This window comes from Triplophysa rosa, linkage group LG1 (assembly GCF_024868665.1).
Source record: "Triplophysa rosa linkage group LG1, Trosa_1v2, whole genome shotgun sequence".
Lineage (NCBI taxonomy): Eukaryota > Metazoa > Chordata > Actinopteri > Cypriniformes > Nemacheilidae > Triplophysa > Triplophysa rosa.
Window position 1 is genome coordinate 1,552,747 of NC_079890.1, and position 17,599 is coordinate 1,570,345.

At 35.8% G+C, this 17,599-nt stretch overlaps 2 protein-coding genes across 3 annotated transcripts in view; both read left to right on the forward strand.

Annotated features, from left to right (window-relative positions):
• Window positions 1-5,656, forward strand: part of LOC130558584 (5-hydroxytryptamine receptor 3A-like) — a 16,861-nt gene extending 11,205 nt beyond the window's left edge. Inside the window, exons 7-9 of the mRNA XM_057341088.1 lie at window positions 2,791-3,001; window positions 3,546-3,686; window positions 5,399-5,656. Of these exons, the coding sequence (XP_057197071.1) occupies window positions 2,791-3,001; window positions 3,546-3,686; window positions 5,399-5,577 (531 nt within the window). The 3' untranslated portion in view covers window positions 5,578-5,656. The remainder of the gene's footprint in view (window positions 1-2,790; window positions 3,002-3,545; window positions 3,687-5,398) is intronic.
• A 2,296-nt stretch (window positions 5,657-7,952) lies between these two features.
• LOC130562430 (interleukin-5 receptor subunit alpha-like) lies at window positions 7,953-17,441 on the forward strand. 2 transcript variants are annotated; one of them, XM_057347402.1, is made up of 11 exons: window positions 7,953-8,116; window positions 8,346-8,502; window positions 8,964-9,004; window positions 9,080-9,185; window positions 9,275-9,365; window positions 9,836-10,005; window positions 10,083-10,219; window positions 10,301-10,442; window positions 11,156-11,267; window positions 15,860-15,941; window positions 16,032-17,441. In XM_057347402.1, the coding sequence occupies exons 2-11, from the start codon at window positions 8,409-8,411 to the stop codon at window positions 16,098-16,100; spliced, it is 1,044 nt and encodes a 347-aa protein (XP_057203385.1). In that variant the 5' UTR covers window positions 7,953-8,116; window positions 8,346-8,408; the 3' UTR covers window positions 16,101-17,441. The 2 variants fall into 2 exon arrangements, with proteins under 2 accessions (XP_057203385.1, XP_057203393.1); XM_057347410.1 differs by lacking the exons at window positions 8,964-9,004; window positions 9,080-9,185 and having other exon boundaries at window positions 7,958-8,116; window positions 16,032-17,440.
• Window positions 17,442-17,599: the final 158 nt, after the last annotated feature.

Below are 17,599 nucleotides of genomic sequence, written 5' to 3' on the forward strand. Positions count from 1 at the left end.
TGCTCACCTCACAAATCAACTGTTTCTAGTTTTTCACTGATGTGTCTCTTAAGTGTTGAGGACTAGTGCTGCTTTGAGCCTACATTCAGTATGAGTAAAATACTCAAGTACTGTTAAAATCAGATACTCAAAGACTTTTACTCAAGTCGTTTTGAAATTGGTGACTTGTAACTTGTAATGGAGTAATTTTCACTGCAAGGTATCTGTACTTTTACTTAAGTATGGTTTTCAGGTACTCTTTACACCTCTGGCAGCACATCTTTTGGTAGCAGCTGTCAATCATGGAAGTGGGCGGTAACACCAAAGGCAGCCAAAGTCTCTAAAAGCCCCAGTGAAATCAAAATATATATTTTTTCCTTTTATTAAAAATAAGTTAGCCTTAAGGACGTCAATAAACTGATATGCTCCTACGCGCTAACAAAATTCCCATTTAGAAGATAAAAGCGTTCAAAACTGACAGTCTGGCACGTGCGCTCAAAAAATCTAGAAATTCCATGACATCACGCTACACTTTCAAGTCTACACAGAATGTTGCATGTCAAGGCTCTATGGAAGAGATCGGACATCGCAGCCTCGTTGAGTAAATGAGAAGACATGTAGTGTCACACACCAACGCAAATAAAAGCTTCAAATGACACATAACTGGTATTACTGATCTTTCTAATAGACTTTTACACCACTGTGGCTATCACGCTGTTAAATGCAGCTTTGCCAGGCTTACTGTGCCCTAAACGAAAAACTATTAGTTATTTTTAAAAGGGGGCGGCGCCATTCAATATGTCTTGCGCTCTCTGCATTTTTTCAGTTGAGATTACGTCATCATATCAAATAATGCTGCGCGTTCCAAGGCGTTTCACTGGGACTTTAAAGGGGTAACACAAATCTGACTTTTTTCACAGAGAATTAATATTAGGCTGGAATAATGTCATAAATAACTTTTATGCTTTGGGGCAATAACTTGTATGTTTGGGGGCAAAAGACGTTAGTAATAATAATATAATTCCACCTCAGGGAATAAAATAAAATTCAATTTAAATTTATGTCCTGACCCCTTTAAGTTTTACTTGAGCTGGAACATAAAGTCCACGCTAGAGGCTTAGTAACTAGCTAGTTCGTACCACCAGCCCTGCACATTTGTCTCTGACACACTCCTTTCAGGTCTTGCGGTCTCTACTAAAGAGCTCACAAGTTGAATCAGGTGTGATCGATGAGGGAGACACATGCTGCGTCCCAATTCACCTAGGCTGTTTTTCAATTCCAAGAACGCAAAGAACGGACTTGTGTTCTCGCGGAGACCGGTCTTGCAAAGGTAGCCTCGGAAGAACGAACTGGGATGGACGCCAAGTAGCTTTCCTGTAGCTCAGTGGTAAGAGCATTGCGTTGACAACGCAAGGTTGTGGGTTCAATCCCAGGGATTACACATGCCTATGTATAAATGTATAGGATAAAGCAATGTAAGTCGCTTTGGATAAAAGCGTCTGCCAAATGCATAAATGTAAATGTAAATGTAATGGACGCGCCACAATGACTTATGAGACTTCAAGCGGGTTCGGAACGCACAAGCTTGCATTCAATGCATCCTTGATATCAAGAACACATCCGGGTACACATTCTACTTTTGAAAACTATTTAGGATGGATAGTATGCAAATTTGGATGCAGGGATACAAAATGTGCGGGGCTGGTGGTACCTGGTAACGTCTCAATCAGCTCCCTACTTCCCAAGGTCAGGAATCAGTATATTTGGTTCATTTTTGGTTTAAGCTCAATATCATAAAAAAATACTGTATTTGAGCTTGATTAATCATATTTTTGCATAAACAACATACACATCTCTGTTACCAATGAACACAAGTTTGTTTCTAGAACCTACCGTTCCCATACAATTACAGCAAAAGTGACAGGAGTGCAAACGTTACAATGTTGGGTGGAGTTTATTGTAACAGACAGAGGGTAACACTTGCTAGAAAATTCTGTTTCAAAACACAGATAACTTAAGAGTGTTATGGTGTAAAGTAGAGATGCACCGATTGCAATTTTTTTGGCCGATTCTGGTTTCCCATTTTATTATAAGTGAAACCTGCCGATTCCGATTTTCTATCCACAACCTATATCTGACAGTATATATAAAACCATATTTACTTTTCTTCAATGCACATTTTTCATAATAACAAATTTTATTTTCATTAGACAAATTATTGAACATTACAATTTCCCTAAATGCAGTTCTCAAAGCTTCATTAAATTACAGGATCTTCTCTCACCTAAACTCTGAAACTGAAGAACTCTGTGACTGAAAAGAAGTAGAAATAATAAATATAACTAAACAAATGTCACTTAATTGACCCTTTTCTCTTTTGTACTCATCTCACAAAAGTCTACAAGATGTAAAAGATAAAGCCTACATGAATACAATAGTCATTTAACTTTATTCTTGTCTGTTCCTGTTCATGAAACTAACATTGCTTTTTTCTGAAATGTAAAATAAATGGTCTTTATCTTGGGTCTGCAGTATTAAAAGAAGTGGGTTGGTTCATTTTAGCTGCAACTTCAGTAGAAAACGTTCACACAATTGTTGGTTCAGGTTGATTTCAGTTTTCAATAGTGTTTCCCAGAAATCACCTACTGCACCTTTAACAGAAAAATATTTCCTCCTTATAAAAGACTGGTCTGGTTGGGGTGTGTGTGGTTATATTGTATTATTTGGCGGTATTAAAATAATGATATCAAATATCAGATACCGGTCACTTGTAAAATAATGATTGATTTGGTTTGTATTGCTACATTGCAGATGATCATCGAGAGGAAACCTCTAGTGTATGTCATCAACTTAATTTTTCCAGTCTTTTGTTTCCTGGTGCTGGATGTGGCCTCCTTCTTCATAAATGCATCTCAAGCAGAAAAGCTGAGCTTTAAAGTGACTTTACTCCTGTCCATTTCTGTGGTGCTGCAAGTTCTTAATGACAGACTGACCGCTACAAACAGTGATATTCCATTAATTGGTAAGTCATGATTGTTAACAACAAAAACAAATAACATCATTGGGGAATTTTATTCTATATTCAAATTTTTACAGTTCGTGTTGTATTTAAGCAGATGTACAGAAAACATGTAGGCTACTGTTAACCAAACAAACAGAAATGCAAAGTATATTTGTACATTTTGTACATTTTAGAATAGTAGTAATGCATCAAAATTATGAAATAAAACAAAGGAAACTAATAATTAAAAAAAACAAATAAATACAACATACTATATTTTAGCATTTGTAGTGACTAGAATTTGCAGAAATTATTCTTGAGATGATTTTTAACAATCTTAAATGAGTTATTTTACTAAACAAAATGTTTTGTAATGGAAGAAACACATTTATGTTTGCTAAATTCAATTTTTGGTCTACCGAAATAATTTCAGACATTTAGGCATAAGATCAGTTGTATTTTAAAATTAAACATTACACTCAAGTAACGTTTGACTTCTGCTTCTGTAAGGCATGATAGGATGTAATTGGTTTATAGTTGCAATCATAGTTTGCTGTTTTAACAGGCGTTTACTGTGGTGTGGTTTTCACACTTATTGGCTTTAGCATTCTTGAGACCATCCTTGTGAATGTTCTGACAGCTAAAGGAAAAAAGGCCAAATCAGCAACACCAGAGAACACCCGGGCTGCTGTAACTGGTCCAGGTGGTAAGTATCTTTCCTTGTCTGTGTATAATTCTTAGAAATATAATGGTGAAACCACATCTTTACATCTGAAACGCAGACCTGTTTGATTCAATCTTTCCATTTATTCATTTTAATAGCAGTTTACATTAAGGGAACCCATAATGAACCATAAAAAACCTAAGGGTTCACTTGAAGGGACAGTTCACCGTTTCACAGAGAAAGATATTTGGACGAACGCTTGTAACCAAACAGTTGCTGGCCATCATTGACTCGCATAGTAGGAAAAATTACAATGGAAGTCAAAAGTGCCCCCAAACTGTTTGCTTTCCTACAATCTTTAAAGTGTCTTCTTTTGTCTTCAACAGAACAAAAAAATGATAATGTAATTTTTCCTACTATGGGAGTCAATGGGACCCAAAAACTGTTTGGTTATACGCGTTCTTCCTAATATCTTTCTCGGTGTTCATCAGAACAACCTTTTTTTACAGATTTGGAACAACTCAAGGGTAAGGAAATGCTGACAGAATTTTCATTTTTGGGTGAACTGTTCCTTAAAGGAAACCTTAACCCGTCTAAATGTTTAAGTAGCAGTGTCGTTACATTTGTCATCACTAGTCAATAATATGTATCTATGTACTGGCAAACGCTTTTCTATTGCCATGTTTTGACAGAAACTATCGTGGAATAATATAAACGCTTATGTAAGACTGACTGTTGCAACGTTCTTAAAGAAATGCCTTCCCTTGGGGGTTTTTCCCCTCAGTGCAGGGATAGGCAACGTCGGTCCAGGAGTGCCGCTGCCCTTCAGATTTTAGCTCCAACCCTAATCAAACACAACTGAACAAGCTAATCAGTGTCTTGAGGATCATAGACATAATAGATACCTAGACGCGGCATTGGCCGCTCTGCTCCGCTGCTGTGATACGTCAACGGCGCCGCCATATTACTGAGGGCAAAAGCCCACTACAGTCCCATTCAAGTGAATGGGAGGGCTGAGCATTTTTATTTCTTAACACATTTCAATGGTTTACGATATACGTAGAGTACAAATTTATCATGTCTCTAGTTACTTAATATCTCAATAGTTATCATTTCAAATTAATCGTTGTGATAAGGAATTGTGAGATATACATTAATTGAGCCTGTTATTCAGGAGAATCCACTAGATGGCACCATGTGTAGTGATATGTTGGGTATATGCAAGACAAGCAACGGAATCAAATAACCACACGTTGAAGAATTTGGGTGCATCTCAATCAGCTCCCTTGATCAGGGAGTCGGCCATTTTAAGGGCCGTCTCAATCGCAAAATCCTTCCAAATCACCCAAAGTCAAATAATTTAATTTACATATCTAAAAAAAATCAAGTCTAACCATCTTTAACTGGAGCCATAACGTTTCTGTACTCCACCTTAATAATAAAGTATTGATATTAGTTGAGAAATGAAGACGTTTATATGCACCTGTATGTGTTTATTGTCGGCTTTTGCCCTGACCAATATGGCGGCGGCGTTGACATACGATCCAACGAAAGATGGCTCGTCTAGGTACAATATACTGTGTGTCTACGTTCAGGATTACCAAAGCAACACACAGGTGAGTTTTTTCCAGGGTTGGAGCTAAAATCTCCCGGACAGCGGCACCCAAGGACCGACACTTAGAGGTAAATACACCCTTGTTTTTTGTTTTAAGGACAGACTCATCTAAAGCCATGGTTTGTACATCCTCCCACAGATCATGTAAACTCTCTAGAAACCAGTGGAAATGAGGAGCCGATGTGTATGCTTGACATTGGAAAGAAGTCATCACTGTGGACCAAAGCTGCAAAGATTATAGATGTGACCTTCATTGTCTTGTACATAATCACCATTATTGTGTTTCTTTCCGTAATTGGTTCAGAATGGTTAAAGTAACAGCTTCTAATATGTAAAACAGCATGCAAAACTTAATTTGGAAGTTGTTTTGTTTATTGTTTTCGACAATACATAATTATATTCCATTGTGGTTGAATTAAGCAATTGTTTCTTTTAAATATATATCTATATGTAAGCCTAACATTCAATGTATTTACTGTGTCATATTATAACAATGTGCTTCTACGTGTAACCTGCTTAAATATAGTCTGAATAATAACATTTGCTTTACACTGAACAAAGGGTTGGACCATCATGTACACCAGTTTCATATATTAAAGAACCCAGCGTTATTCATTTTATCAGTTCTTTTTTATATGTCATATATCATGTCAACATCACAATCAACATGACACTTTGAATTGATTGACAGGCTGGCAAATGAAGCATATATCTGAAATCATTTTCTCAGCCTCGCAACCCACGACACCAAACACATCAAATCAAAATATGGATATTGTTCAAAGATGGAGATTTGACTGTGTTATTTTCCTAAGGGTCACATACTGTCTGATTTATATAATGTAATTACTTCCAGACTGTAGATGGAAAGGCCAATTCTTACCCAATCCAAAACAAAAATGCAATATAAAATGAATTGCAGAAAAAATCTCTCATCACAATTGTCTTTTTCAAGATCCAGAAGTGGGGCTCTTTCGTGTATAACTTCAAACCCCTTCAGGATTATTCAACCTCATATTATTCAAATATTTACTTGATTTTGACAAAGAGATCTACAAATCACTTTAGTCATAAATGTGGCTGATCATTAGACAGTATAATAAAAATGAGTCTATCAGTGGATGAATTTGGTCCATAAGAATACATTGATGAGTGCTGCAGCCTATAGGGGCCCCAACCATTTAATATCTACAGTATACCGTTAGCTCGTAACACACAATAATCTTGGAATGCACTAGTCACATAAATATTAAGAAAAAAACTTTCCATAAAAATCACAAATGCTAAATACTGTATGTATAAGTTGGCGCAAACATAATAAAATATGACTTCCATCAACAAATTAAATGGATATTTCACCCAAAAATAATTCTGTCATCAATTACTTACACTCATGTAATTTAATACCTGTATAAATGTCTTTGTTCTGATGAACACAGAGAAAGATATTTGGAAGAATGTCAGCAATTTTCAGTTCTGGGACATTATTGACTACCACAGTAGGAATGGTAGTCAAAGGGGCCCCAGAACTGTTTGTTTGCCTAAATTATTCTCTCATTTTGTGTTCAACAGAACAAAAAAAAACATAAAAATGTTCAAAAATCATGTTTTTTTATTTGTGCATTCCAATGACTATCAATCAAACTGCAGTTGGTTCGTTTTGATTTAAGCCATAATAACTCAAAAAACACAGCTAACTAACACAATAAAAACACGATAACATAATAAAACACATGATTTTTGAAAAAAAAGAAAAACTGAGTTATCTCGTTTTGGAATCAAAAAAAACAAATATATATGCACAATATTTGCTCTACTATGGTAGTGGATGATGTCCCACAACTGAAAACATTCTTCCAAATATCTTTCATAACACAACAAATACATATATAAAGGTTTGAAACAATCTGAAGGTGAGTAAATGGTGAAAAACATTTTTGGGTGAACTGTCCTTTAAAGTTCATAAAAACCAACACTTGTTTCGATGCATTTTCCTAAAACCTAACTTCGTACTCCTTCCCAAGCAGGATTTGAATTTCGGACTATTCAAGATGAACGTTAAAGAAGCTGTCGTTGACAAGAATACTGAGAAAGTGAGTGCGTGCATGGACTTAATGTCTCTTCGTGCAACTCTTTTTAGAAAACAAAGGCAACTTGTTTGTGTTCCACAAAAGACAGAACAGGATGCAGGTTTGGAACAACATGGCAGATAAATAAAGTAACAAATTGTATTTGGTCGAAAAATCATATTGAAGCACAAACTACATTGATTTGATAAGTTGATTAGCTTGTCTTAAATAGAGTCAGATTACCATGTTTTTTATTAGCTCATTTGCATATTAACTTTTTTTTTCAGCTCAAAACTCAAAGTCTAAATGACACTTTGTTACACGATATCAGTTGGTAATGGTATATACACAGCAAAATCGCCAGTGTTAAAAAGGGTCAAATTAACTCTCACAGTATTTATATAATCACACCGTGGGTGTTAATTTGACCTTTTTTAACACTGGCGGTATAAAAATGATTTTGTTGGAACATCAACTATTTCAGTTGCTTGACCTCATTTAGAAACTCAGAACTTCCTTAAAGTGATTGTCCAAGATCTGTACTTTAATTCTTTTACATCAGACTCTGTCATTCGCCATCACACAATGCAATGAGTCAGACGCCCCGTGGAGCTTTTTGTGACATATCAACCACAGCCGTCTCTAATGCCTCCCCCTTCAGCTTCCTGGCTCAACGCTTCCAGTAAAGAGTGGGCTGTGTTTCCTTTATCAAACTACAACAGCGCACTACAAAGGGAAGTCTGCTGCCGCATCGCTCGCATGTACACCATTCACAATATTGCCTGAAGGTGAGAGAATTCCTCTTCTCATTCAATGTTATAGATTGAAAGTGTCTAATGTTTCCACACATTTGAAATAAACGGGTGACAACCGACATGACGTGTTATTGTTACACATCATTGAGTGCCGCACATGTCAAGTTGGCTTTGTTGTTTAGTTATTAATTATTGTGTGTAGAGATGTAACAGAATACAATTAACATTACAAATCCATAATTCGCGTATTTCGTGTCTTAAGTCCACAGATATTTTGGCACGGAGAATGTCAAAGGTTGTCCGATAGAGCATTTCTTCACAAAAGATGATTTGTAAAGAGCGTTTACCAAGAGTCGCTCGCTTCCCTTTCATTCTTGTGCTCATTCTCACGCCGTCTTTTACCTTTGCAAATGATACTGGTGAGTGATTCTCGGTTTCTTCTCTGATTTCTATGAGTAATGTTTCAATTTATTTGATATATTTTGGGGTGTCACGATATACCGGTATTGGCAATCGTCGTAGTATTAAAACCGTCATAGAGAATTTTCGTGTGGAAATATCGTAAATAATGGTTGTTGAGCCACAATGGCGACAAACTCTCTAATCCCTACACTTTGAATTTTAAGTGTGATTTGTTGGCCAAAAAAGCAGAAAACAAACTAAACAAAGTTAAAGATGAATTTGGCTGATTGCATTTTTTGTTAAAATGAAACCTATTGTGATAATATCATTACTGTGGGGGGGGGGGGGGGGTTTGCCACGATGATATGAAAAAGGAATATTGTGACAGCCCTATTTAAGAGGATTGGCTATCAGGCAGATTTGAAAATCATTTATCAGCAGATTAAAATGTGTATTGTTCATGGGTCTTTACTGTAAGGTACGGAGGATGAAGAGGATGAATGTTTATCTGAAGATGAGGTAATAAGAATTTTTACAGGATAGCTCATTTATGTTTATGAATCACATAGTGAGTCGTTCTTGTTCTCTTTCCAGTACTATGCAGAAGTTTTTCATAAGAACACTTCTGAGCTTGTGAAGTTTTGCTGTCCAGAACTGTCCATTGACATAGAATGCAAATCCCATCAACTCCAACCGTCTAGTAAACCATTTCTCTGTTTGCTGACACATACTTCTTAAATGATCTTAGTCTTCTTTGTCTTTTGAACTTTGTCTTGTCTTTCTTAAAAGTGAACTTCACCTGTATTATGAACATGAAAAATCACCTCCGCTGTTTTTGGAGTATAACCAATCTTAATAAGAATGCAGTGTACTCAGCTGAGTAAGTGTGCACTTAAAAAAGCAATTTAATTCATCTAAAACATCCATAGCATGACATGAAATACATGAACACTTTACACAAAAATGTAAACACAAATTCTGCCTTAAATTGAAATCATGGCTTTACAAGTCACTTGACTTTAAAGGGATAGTTCACCCAAACATGAAAATTTGTCATCATGTAAATGCCCTCAAAATGTTTCAAACCTACATATATAAATTTAGTTGTTGTGCTAAACATAAAGCCTGAACCAAACAGTTTTGGGGCACTAATTGATAGAAGGAATAAAAACGACTGGGGTAGTCAATGGTGCCACAAAACGTTTGGTTTCCCACATTTTTCAAAACATCATCTTTTGTGTTCAACAGGTCTCGTAAATGATGACAGAATTTTCATTTTTGGGTGAACTATCCGTTTAGGGATTTGTCCTCTCGTCCTATTTCAAAAATGTATTTTATTTGTTTTATTAGCATAACCTGTCAGAATTCACACCAGATCTTAAGTTGTTCCCAAATCGTGGAAAAAGACGCTGTTGAATGCAACGGCCATGTAACGCAGGAAGACTTCATATTGAAAGTCAATATTTCTCTTCCAACGCTCTCGTACAGAATTAGGAAGACGTTTCACACAGGCGATATAGGTAAGAAAAACTGCAGTCAAACCACAACCTGAAGCTAAACGGCTGTGTGAAGCTAAATGTGAATGCGTTCCTTTCAGTAAAGCCCGAGCCGCCAGACAACATAATGATTTCAAACAATCTAACGAAATTAGAAATCAACTGGACACATTCGGAAGAAAACAGGTTTTCTGAGAACCCTATATGTTATAAGTATGAGTTAAAGATCAACGATGAGGTACGAACGCTAAACACGTTACCATATGAAGGAATTTTCTGCACAAATGCAAGACTCTGTAACGGTGTGTTTTCTCTAAAGGTGGTCACTTTGCCAGATGTCCAGTCGAGTTACATTAAGCAAGACGTAGACGTGACGAGGACGTATGCCATTCAAGTCCGAGTTAAGCAAACTATGGCCTGTGGTAATAGCATTTACTGGAGTGACTGGAGCAGCGTTCGCAGTGAGTCAATGTTTTACTGAAGATGTTACATATTCAATGCCTTGCTAAAGTATTCACCATGTCTGTCCTATATGTTTTTATATATGTTTACATTTGTTTAACTTGACATATAAATCTAATTTGACAATAGTCAGTTTAAACCAAATTATTACAAGATGCTTAAATACATTTTAAATGTTTTGATGTGATATTCAAGTCAAAATTCAGAGTTTTAAAGTTGTAAACAATTTCGATGAGCACGTGAACGCTGTTTCAGAGTCAGAATCTCGCAATGACTGTAATTCTGACTTGATGTAAACACATGAAATATTCGCCCTATATGACCTTTCACAGCATGCTGTAAAAAATGATTTGTTGTTTTTTGTTGTTTCAACTTAAAAAAATAAGTTACCTGGTTGCCTTAAAATTTTAAGTTAGTTCAACTTAAAAATATTAGTTCACTTAATGAATTTGTCGCAAACTCGTTGTATTGACTAATATTTTTAAGTTGCACTAACTTAAAATTTTAAGGCAACCAGGTAACTTATTTTTTTAAGTTGAAACAACAAAAAAACAACAAATCATTTTTTACAGTGCAGGTGTATTTACTGATATCATGTGACAGGTCATGTGACGACGCATAGATAAAATCGAAATAAACATTCAACCAGGTGAACACTGTAACAGTGCAAGTGAAAATTTACAGTTGGTTTTGTCATCTGTTCTTGAATCAGAGGTCGGACCATTTGAAAACAAGTACCGTGTGAATCCATGGGCGATAACAGTCATTGCTTTGGTTCTTCCGATGCTTCTTTTGGCCGTCCTGTTGCTCTGCAAGTGTCAAAGGTACAGTATTCTAAACTCTATAATGCTTTTGTGTTGCTGGATTGTCGCATTATTGCCAGTCAGGTTGTGACTCTTTCTTCAGGGGAACACAAGAGGAGATATTTTGAGAATTGTCTCTGTGGTTTTGTGTTCATCAGTTTGGTTATCGACATTCTTCAAAATATCTTCTTTCGTGTTCTGCAGAAGAAAGAAACTCATACTGGTTTGGAATGACAAGAGGATAAATATATGATGAAATTTAACATGCTAAATGAACCGCCGGGTGACTGCTTTTATTAGATATTATCTACTAGAATGATCTTGCTTGGTCTATAAACACCATGCGCCGTGCTGCGTTTTACCTTTTTTTTTGTTTTTCTGTTCTTCTTATTTTCTCCCGTAAAGCTGCTTTGGAACAATGCACATTGTGAAAAGCGCTATATAAATAAAGTTGAATTGAATTGAAAGAATTTTAGGCTGAGCTATTCCTTTAAATGCAGGCGTCTGTTGAAGTCGTCAGGCTTTCTAATTTAAAAAGAAGTGTTTATCAATGTAAACCACATGCAGCAGCCAGAGAGAACCACACAGCAGCTTGAAATACGTGTCTTTTAAGATGGACTATACCTGGAACAATGACTGCCACATGCCTTCCACGCCTTCTGATTTAAGAGCTACTGTGTCAGTAAGTGATATGTAAGTTTACTCAGTGAAAGCAAGTGAGAGAAAAGCACGAGAAAGAGGCCGTTCAGATATCACTAGTGCGAGGTTCAGGGTTAGGCGTGTTTTATTGTGATCACTATTAGAAGCGTTTGTGCTCGTCTCATGAGGGTTACACACACCTTCGAGAGATGAGCACGCATTGTGGTTCCAGTTTTGGCCAATAAGGAATCCAGTTCAGAACAGAGAAAACACAAACACTTGTAATGATAAAGAATAATAGACCACTTCGGGTGACATAAACAACGCTGGTTCAGAAAAACTTCCTGTTTCAGCTTTTGAACACTACACGAACGGTTGAACGAAATATAACCAAGAGAACATTTATAACTGAATCAAAATGTTAAACAAATATATTTAATAATATATTTAAGATTTGGCGATGGTTTGAGAAAAAAATCAATAAAAAGGAAACCATAAGTGCGTCTGGACTCGTGTTTACATCTTGCAAAGTGGTCTATAGAATAGCATAGATCTCAATGAATTCAAGACGATTTATGAGGTGGCTAATTCATATAGTGTGAATCATGCAAAAAAATGACAATTCAAAAAAACAAATTTGAAAAAAACCTGAATATAAATACTGAACCTTTAAGAAACAAAAATATATGGCAATATACTGAACTGGAAAAACAACGCACTAACAAATAACACATTGACGCATATTGAAACGAAGTGATTATATTTTTACATATTGTCGCTTTTTTAAACATTGTCGATGCCCTTCTGAAACCTTGTATGTCCAATTTCACAGTTTTTCATGAAATGTAAAAACACAGCACAAATGTTTAATACTGTGTTGTCAAAGTTGACCCGCACTGTTTAATACTTTTTATTAGTTAGATTTTGCAAAACTCAATGACATACTTAAAGGGTGACTAATAATAATGATTCGTGGCAAATATTTTTAAATCACAATATGAAAAGCGACAATTTCTTGTGTATTGTTTAATAAATTGTAATACTGTGATATATTTACAATGTATTATTCTATACATAAAAAAACATATTGTTAAAATCAGATGTTTGATTGCGCATGTTGAAAGCAGGCTGTCTTGAAATGACAAGCGCTGGATGAGAAGTTAACGCTAAATCTTCCTGTTTTCTATATGACTTCAAGTTTTGTTTTGGCTACAAGTCGAGGAACAGACACGGTGTCTGTCAGATGTGATCTGCGGCGCGCGACAGTATAAATATGAGTGATAAGTGCACAGGATTCTTAAAAAGCATGTATTGGCATCTCATCAGCAGTGTCTCAATTCCTTTTTCTCATATTATTTGTGAAAAGAACTGCAAGTGTCTTACGCATGTGTTTAAATACATTTCTTTAAGATGAACTTTTGTGATCGCGAGGGGCGAAGTCTTAACATGCACTTGTGGCAATTTGTAACTATTTTGTGAGCTGGCCATTTCTCACAAATCTACATGATGTCATTTGTACTTTTAAGTACAATCTCATTTTATGCCTTTTTTTCTGCGATTGCTATTAGCCACCTCACATAATAGTTATGAATTCGTGTAAGATCGTGCTGGTAAAGCTCACGTATTATCGGCCGGCCCATTTTTACCAAATTCAACACGTACACGCACACACTTGTTTGTGGTTTGACAAATGTTCATTGTCAGTGTGAATAGTGTCATCGTTTCTTCTTGACTCAACATCCGAGTTATTACTGTGGTCTATGAAACATAACAATATGTTTGAAAATTCAAGTTGACATGTGACAACATGAACCTCACAAAGCCGAATGTGTTTTATATAAACACTTTCAAACTTCCTGGCGATCTCTAATTCAGCAACATTCACCATTTGGGCACTTTTGTTGCACAGCTGACTTGACAGATATTAGTGTGGTATTGTGAGGGCCCAAACAGCTTGACCGCATGTGTTCCTTCTTAAGAACTGAGCTGTTAAAAATAAGAGGAAGTGACAGTAAACAACACACGTTACCCTAGTCCCTTCCAACTGAATGCCTCTTTTGTATCAGAAAGACTTTGAGAATTATTTTTGTGCCAATAAAAATGAACTCACAAGAAACAAAGAAAAATAAACAATGAGCAAGAAATACACCATGAGAAGGAAAACTCAATAACGCAGTGGCAAAACCTTTACAAGACTTTCAAATAAACAGCCTTCTTTCTTAAAGCCACAATATGGAATATTTGGACCGCTAGATGGCGCACTTTAGAAACAACAACAAAAGGCGAAGCTAAATGACGTTACGTAGGAGAGTGGAATTATGGGAAATGTCGTTTTCACCATCCAGAGGCGTATGGAGATCGCCCGTCATGTTCACGGACGAGGTAATGAATGAATTTTGTTTTATGTCATCGTAATGAATTAGCTTGCAAGAAACGTGGACTGTAGTGCTACGTTAGCCCGCGACTGATACTGGACTTTGTCCATTGATTTGGTAGCGTAATGCTACACAGTTTTACGTGTTTCAAACAGTCATACAGTCGTCGTTTAAAAAGTAAATTGGAACGAACCCACAGCATTTACAAGTAAAGTTAATGGCTACATATTTTTGTGCGACATATACTGTATTTCATAGGGTAACTGCATTCATAACTATTCAAATAATCTGTGCATGAGTATTTCGTGTAGAATAACATTTTCTTTGTCTATTAAAACACATGCGAGAGAGGAGTCGCTGTAGAGTCCAAGTTGGTCGCGAAGCTCTCTCCATTTAGAAAACGCCACGCCGATATTAATCCTTGTTTTATTTCTTCGTTTGTCCATAAGCCTGTTTGCGTCCTTTGGCCTACGTTTACACTTCTTTGGGTTTCCTTTACTCGGCAAAGAGTAATCGTGATCCATAATAACAGAACAACAGATGCTGTATAAACACTTCCGCATGTGCGTATTGCCGTAGTTTCTACAAACGGAAACTGAGGGTAGTGCAGAGCAGCGGATATTAAGTCACTGATATGCGACAAATACAAGGGAGACAAGGGGCGGGCCATTATTTTAAATAGGAATTTCTCTGGATTTGCACATTCTTGGGAACATTTGGGATAATGTAAGTACACAACTGTATGAAATATATCACACTGTGCAAGTGATTTTTGGATATTTCATAACAAAATTCTTCCATATTGTGGCTTTAACAGCTTCCCTTTGACAAATCATTGTTTATGAATATGGTGCTAGATTTTTTGTTTTTTCGAGTTTTCGTGTACGCTCCTCAAGTTTGCGTTCACTTTTCTGGCACAAACCATTTTTAACAGTGCTTTGCTCTCATTGGGTAGTGAGATTTGGATATATATATATATGGACAATCATAAAGATCATAAAAATTGCATTATGACATCCACAATAATATTTATAAAACATGATTTGCGAAAAGCTTTATTCGAAAACCATGTTCATTTTTGCCATTGAGTTTCTTGTTTTCATTTTCAAAAGGTTATTCTTTTGTCTTTCCTTATTTTTGTTCATTTCCAAAAAGTGTGCACTTCAGTCCAAGAGTAATTCCTGCAACAAAGTCAAAATATTAAAAAATGTTAGGGTAATAATTTATTTCTAAATGAAAATAAAATCTTTTAATTTCCTGTATTCCTAACATGTAGTTATTGCGGATATTCTAAGAATAAAGGACATTAGCTTACAACCATTTATTCACAACTTTTTCATTCTTGTCATTATTAAATTCATAATTGACCATACTTAGAGTAATAATTTTCTCTAAACTAATGTAAAATCTTTTAATTTCCTGTTTTCTTAACATGTAGTTATTATGGATATTTTAAGAATACGGCACATTAGTTTACACAACCTTATTTATTTATTTATTTATTCTTGCTGTTATTAAATTCATAATTGACTCTATCCACTGGACATTTTCCTTAGTATTTAACTTTTCATAAAATCATTTATGGTTTTCATTTTACAGGCTCCCAAAAAAGCTTTTTCCCCCCATCCCCGGCCCGTCTGTAAACGTACAAAACCTTCTCGATAAAGACAACTACATCCAGGTAAACTGGCCAGATTTCATGCAACACTGAAATGCATTTAACACACAAGCAATGAAGAATCAATGTTGATTTTCTTTGTTTCTCTGCCAGGATTTGTCTAGCAGATGTGTTCACCATGACACTGAGGTGGTACACACGGTAGAGGAAAGAAATGCTTAGATCACGTCTGAGAGATCACACCGGGATCCAGATAACAGTTCTGAAACGATGGAGAAAAGAAATATAAACGTTTGCACACAAGAGAGAAGGATCAACATGAATCCTCTGTGGATTTATCTGTGAGATTAAAACAAATGTTAAATTAAATTACACATACATTTTAGTTGATGTCATTTGTCTGTTTAAACAGACCTGGTTTCATATTTTTTAATCCTGTTTAGGCTTTAAACAGCCTACAAATAAATCCAGCACATTTTTTGTGTATTTTGTTGTATTTAAGGCTTTGTTTGCTAAGGCTTTTTTATTTAAATGATTTGTGAATACATCGTACAGCTTCTGCTATTTTGTAAAAAAATAATAAATCAATATAAATACATGTTTAAAACAATTTAAAAAAAGAATATTATTCAAAGCTACTCACGCATGACCAGCTTCAGAATAATTCAGCGGGAACAACCGCAGCATCAGCTCAACCAATAGCGCGACTTCGGGGCGGGACTATCAGTCTAGCCAACCAATGGTAATGCTGGCAGCACAGAAATAACACTGAAATGCTATGAGGGACTTTCCAAAACAATGATCTCATTGCGCTTCGGTTCTGTTTTCTGTGGTTTACGGACTTTTTAACCCTAATTCAAATAAACCTTATTTTCTGATAGTAACATGCGCAAGCATGCGTGGAATAATTCACAAAAATATACACATGACAAGGGACAATTTCCAAAAGTGATGCGTCTTTGCCTTTTATTCAAATGTAGTATAACAAATGCATCTTGTGTAGTTGTGTTTGGATATAAAGCTCAGCTCTGAGAAGAATTTGAGGAGGTTTCGCAAAAAACGTCTTCGTTTTTGTTCCACAGAAAAATGAAGACATTTACATTTAGGCATTTAGCAGACGCTGTTATCCAAAGAGTGAAACATACAGTACAAGAGTCATTTAATCAATCAGGTTTCGGGTGAATAAACAGTGACAGAATCTGTATTTTTGGGTAAACTATTCCTTTAATGTGGGTAAGATGTGTTATAGTCTAGTTTAAAGAGTTGTTTGTGTTGTTATAATAACTAATTTCTACAAATAGAAGTTTAAATGAAAAAAAAATGAAAAATGTATTGTCTGTTGTCTCTGTTATGCCACAATAAAAGCGTGTTGCACAGCATGAGTCAAATGAATATCTGCTCTGTAGTTTTATTTGCATATGAGGGTGGTCTTCTTTTTAGAAGTATGCAGAAGAATTCACTGAAAAGTGTCTCATTGCTCTCTAGTAATCAATCTAAAGTGTGATTTTGGAATGAATCGGCTGTGATGTTGAATGACGTTGTCCATAAACTTGATGAAGTTCGAGTTGGTTGACTTAAGAAGCCTCATGTGTGTAGGACATGTAGAAACATTCTGACCAAATATCCCAAATAAAGAACAATTTCTTCCCACAAGCTATCAAACTGGACTCTGCACGTTGTCGTCTCATATAGCTGATTGTGTTTTTCAGCCCAATCCCTGC

Bases quoted from the DNA above. Each gene is read 5' to 3' on its own strand.
- LOC130562430 (XM_057347402.1), top strand. From the start codon at position 8,409: ATGATTTGTAAAGAGCGTTTACCAAGAGTCGCTCGCTTCCCTTTCATT. The intron at 10,006-10,082 runs GTAAGAAAAACT...CGTTCCTTTCAG, and splicing joins GTTTCACACAGGCGATATAG to TAAAGCCCGAGCCGCCAGAC. The intron at 10,220-10,300 runs GTACGAACGCTA...TTTTCTCTAAAG, and splicing joins AGTTAAAGATCAACGATGAG to GTGGTCACTTTGCCAGATGT.